This window comes from Centruroides vittatus, unplaced genomic scaffold (genome assembly GCF_030686945.1).
Source record: "Centruroides vittatus isolate TY-2023 unplaced genomic scaffold, ASM3068694v2 contig_474, whole genome shotgun sequence".
Taxonomy (NCBI): Eukaryota; Metazoa; Arthropoda; class Arachnida; order Scorpiones; family Buthidae; genus Centruroides; species Centruroides vittatus.
This window is the reverse complement of record NW_027122266.1, coordinates 2,765,578-2,768,835: the sequence shown is the minus strand read 5'-3', so window position 1 is coordinate 2,768,835 and position 3,258 is coordinate 2,765,578. Positions and strand designations below refer to the sequence as shown.

At 28.0% G+C, this 3,258-nt stretch overlaps 1 protein-coding gene across 1 annotated transcript in view; it reads right to left on the bottom strand.

Moving 5' to 3' along the window:
- flr (actin-interacting protein 1 flr) overlaps nucleotides 1–3,258 on the bottom strand; it is a 41,782-nt gene that overhangs the window by 16,310 nt on the left and 22,214 nt on the right. Inside the window, exons 4-5 of the mRNA XM_067273353.1 lie at nucleotides 1,384–1,531; nucleotides 1,125–1,305 (exon numbers count right to left, since the gene is read on the bottom strand). Coding sequence (XP_067129454.1) covers nucleotides 1,125–1,305; nucleotides 1,384–1,531 — 329 coding nt within the window. The remainder of the gene's footprint in view (nucleotides 1–1,124; nucleotides 1,306–1,383; nucleotides 1,532–3,258) is intronic.

Here is a 3,258-nt window from a genome sequence, read left to right as displayed (position 1 = left end):
GACTTCCTCTTTTTGCAGAAACAAAAACACCAGTATAATAAAGTCCTAATAATGTGCTAAGTCCTAAGTAGACGATAATATAACAAAAATAATACCTTCATCCATTCTGAATAATGTCCTATCATGTTGTTCCTTTGTTTACTTACAGTGATGAAAATGATTCTGTTTTCTCTGGCTCTCTAAAATCTGCTCATTGAACAATTTTCCAGTTCAAACTACTCCTCCAGTACCACAAATCAAAGACCTACAGTTTTGTCTTTTCCTCAATGTCCATGTTTCTAAGCTTTGTAAGGTCACACTCAAAACAACTTTTGATGATTTTTTTCTTCTTTTCACATCCACAGAGATTTTCTATAAAGTTATGTTAACTTTACAACATCCCTTTCATTCTTGAGAATGTTTACTTTCCCCGTGAGTCTGACCTTTTCACACTTTCCATCAGACATTATGAGACTTCCCAGGTAACAGAAGCTCTCCACACTAATTTTTCCCCTCCAATGTTATTCAATTATGTCTTCTATTTCCTCTTGAACAAATCATTTTTTTGTCTTTCTATGAATTATTTGGCCTTTAGTGCATCACTGAGGTTTCTCAATGCCTGTTTAGATCTTGTTTGCAAGTTGCAACCAAAGCTATGTTGTCTGTAAAATGTAGCATGTTGAAAATTTTACCATTTACACCATTATAGCAATTTTTTCATTATAATTATTTGAATTTGAAGAGGGGAGGCAAAAATGATAAAAAATATCCTTTCCTTGGTAACATTCAATTTTATGCATTAATGGATACCTGTTTGTTCCCATCAGTCTGTTGAATTGAGGTGTTACCATATATGTTGTATAATTAATAACAATAAGAGACACACCCAATCAGCAATATGATGGTTGAATGTAGTGAGTGACATTGTTGATCTCAACAGTGCAAATGTCAGAGTTAACATTTCAGACTTTAAATTTTGATTTCATATAAACCAAAATGTTATATATTGTATAATTAGAATTTCATAACAATTGCATTAGATATTACTTTTGAGAACTTTTCCAGATGACTACACTAGTTCCATGTATTATAAATTTGCATAATTAACTCATTGATATAGATTTAAGTAATAAAAACATTCTTACATTCAATGTTAGTTTGAATTTAAAAGGTGGACCCTCATAAACGCCTACAGAATTATCTTCACTACCAGTTATTATGCGAAAGGGGCGAGTTGGACGGAAATCACAAGAATTTATCAAATTACTATGTCCAGCAATTTCTCCCACTGAAGTTCCTGTATCAGCCATAAAAACATGCCCAAATCTGAAGAAAAAAATATATATCATTTAAATATTATATTAAAATGTTAAAAAACTAAGATGATTATCAAAAGTAATTAACCTTTCTCTTCCTTCTCCTACAACAACAATACGTTGATTATCAGGTGACCATGACAAATCTTTGATTGTTCCAATAAAAGGCTGAAATTCATTCTTAAGTAAATGTTCCTTTTGTGTTGTATCCCATATTCGAACTTTTCCAGATTGATCTAAATATATAAATAGTAGTTATGATTACCTAATTTTTCTTGGTCTAAACAAAATTCTAAATTTGAGTTTAAAAATTTATTACATTTTCCATTATACAATATTCTCTGAAATTATTATTATATAAACTTGATTTAAGATAGATTATAAATCCTATTAAAAATTTGTTTTGAATAGAATATCTGAATAAAATAAAACTCAAACTGGAAATATTTTGCATAAGTTTAAGATCTGGAATTATTTCAATTAAATTAAAATGCAAAAACTTTTTTCACTTCATATATTTTATCCAGAAAAATTATTTTGCTTTAAGTAAATTTTTTGTGTGTAGCTACATTTTATAGATAATTATATGGTATAGCAAAACAAAAAAACTGCAACATTAAACCTAGAAATTTTAATTAAAACAAAATGCACAAAAGCACTTTTCATCTGAACTAATTTTTCTAGTTTGGTGAATGAAGAAGCCTAAAGAATAAAATGCTCCAAAAGAACAAGTTTACATTTTATATTTTTAGAGTGAAAATTTTTAATCCTGTTCCATAATTACAAAATATTAAATATTTTGTAAATCACATTTAAAAATTTTCACTCTTCTACTGAAGCATATTATTATTCTGTTCTAAGTTAACAGCTGAAAGAGCCTAGTTAGATTAGCTGAAAGTACTTTGTATGCTTTTATTAAGAATTTCTAATTTCTGTTTATTAACAATGTTAAACAGACATTGTTAATAGTTACCAAGAAATCATCTACAAAAGGCCCCACACACATTTTCAATCTACCTAAGAAACCAAATTACACCAAATGTATCCACAATGGTACTGTACTATAATGAATAAAAATTTTGGTAATGTTTTAGATTAATGTACACATGCACATACCTAAAAACAAATTTTTCCAAAATATTTTGTTCATTATACTGGTATCTACTGAATATTAATACTAAACACATCTGACCCACCTATAAATTTAGTCTTATAAAGAAGTACCACAACAGATTTCCAACACAAACATCAAGCACTTGTAATATGATGGTTAATTTGTGTTTGAGTGAAAATTGTTGTTTGATTATAGCCAAGCACATTAAATTATATAAAATGTTTACTAATCATTTTTTAAAAATTATTTTGATTGGTTATGATTTTTCATGTGTATGCAATTGTTTAAATGAGAACCCACCCTTGGGTATGGGTCAGTACCCATAAACGGATAAACAGCTTTGTATCTATTACCTGAATACAAAAGCAAGTAGCCAACAAAGTTATTCCATGTATAAGCAAGGGATAAATATTCAAGAAAAAAAAGGTTAAAAATAGCTTGAAATATGTCAATTAAGCTATTTTTTGATATAAGTATTATTCTGATTTTTAATATTAAGGCTGTTTGCCTTCATAATCTTTTTATTTAAAAAAACATTGTATGCAGTCTTTAGTTCATAAACTGCATTACTGGCACTTTGAAGCTCACATAATACAAAACCTCATCAACTATTACAGAAAAGAATCTATATGTAAAAAGAAAATTTTCTAATTGGCAAATATGAAAGAGGGTCCAATATTTTGAATATTTGATATGAGGAAAATTCTATATATGAAAAATAACAAGTGATCCATTACAATTACCTTTAAATGCATTTTATAGTCTACTTGTAAAATTATTTAACAAAACTTGGAAAAAACTAAAAAAAGTGTGACACTTATTTAATTTATTTGCTTCTGCTATAAGCCA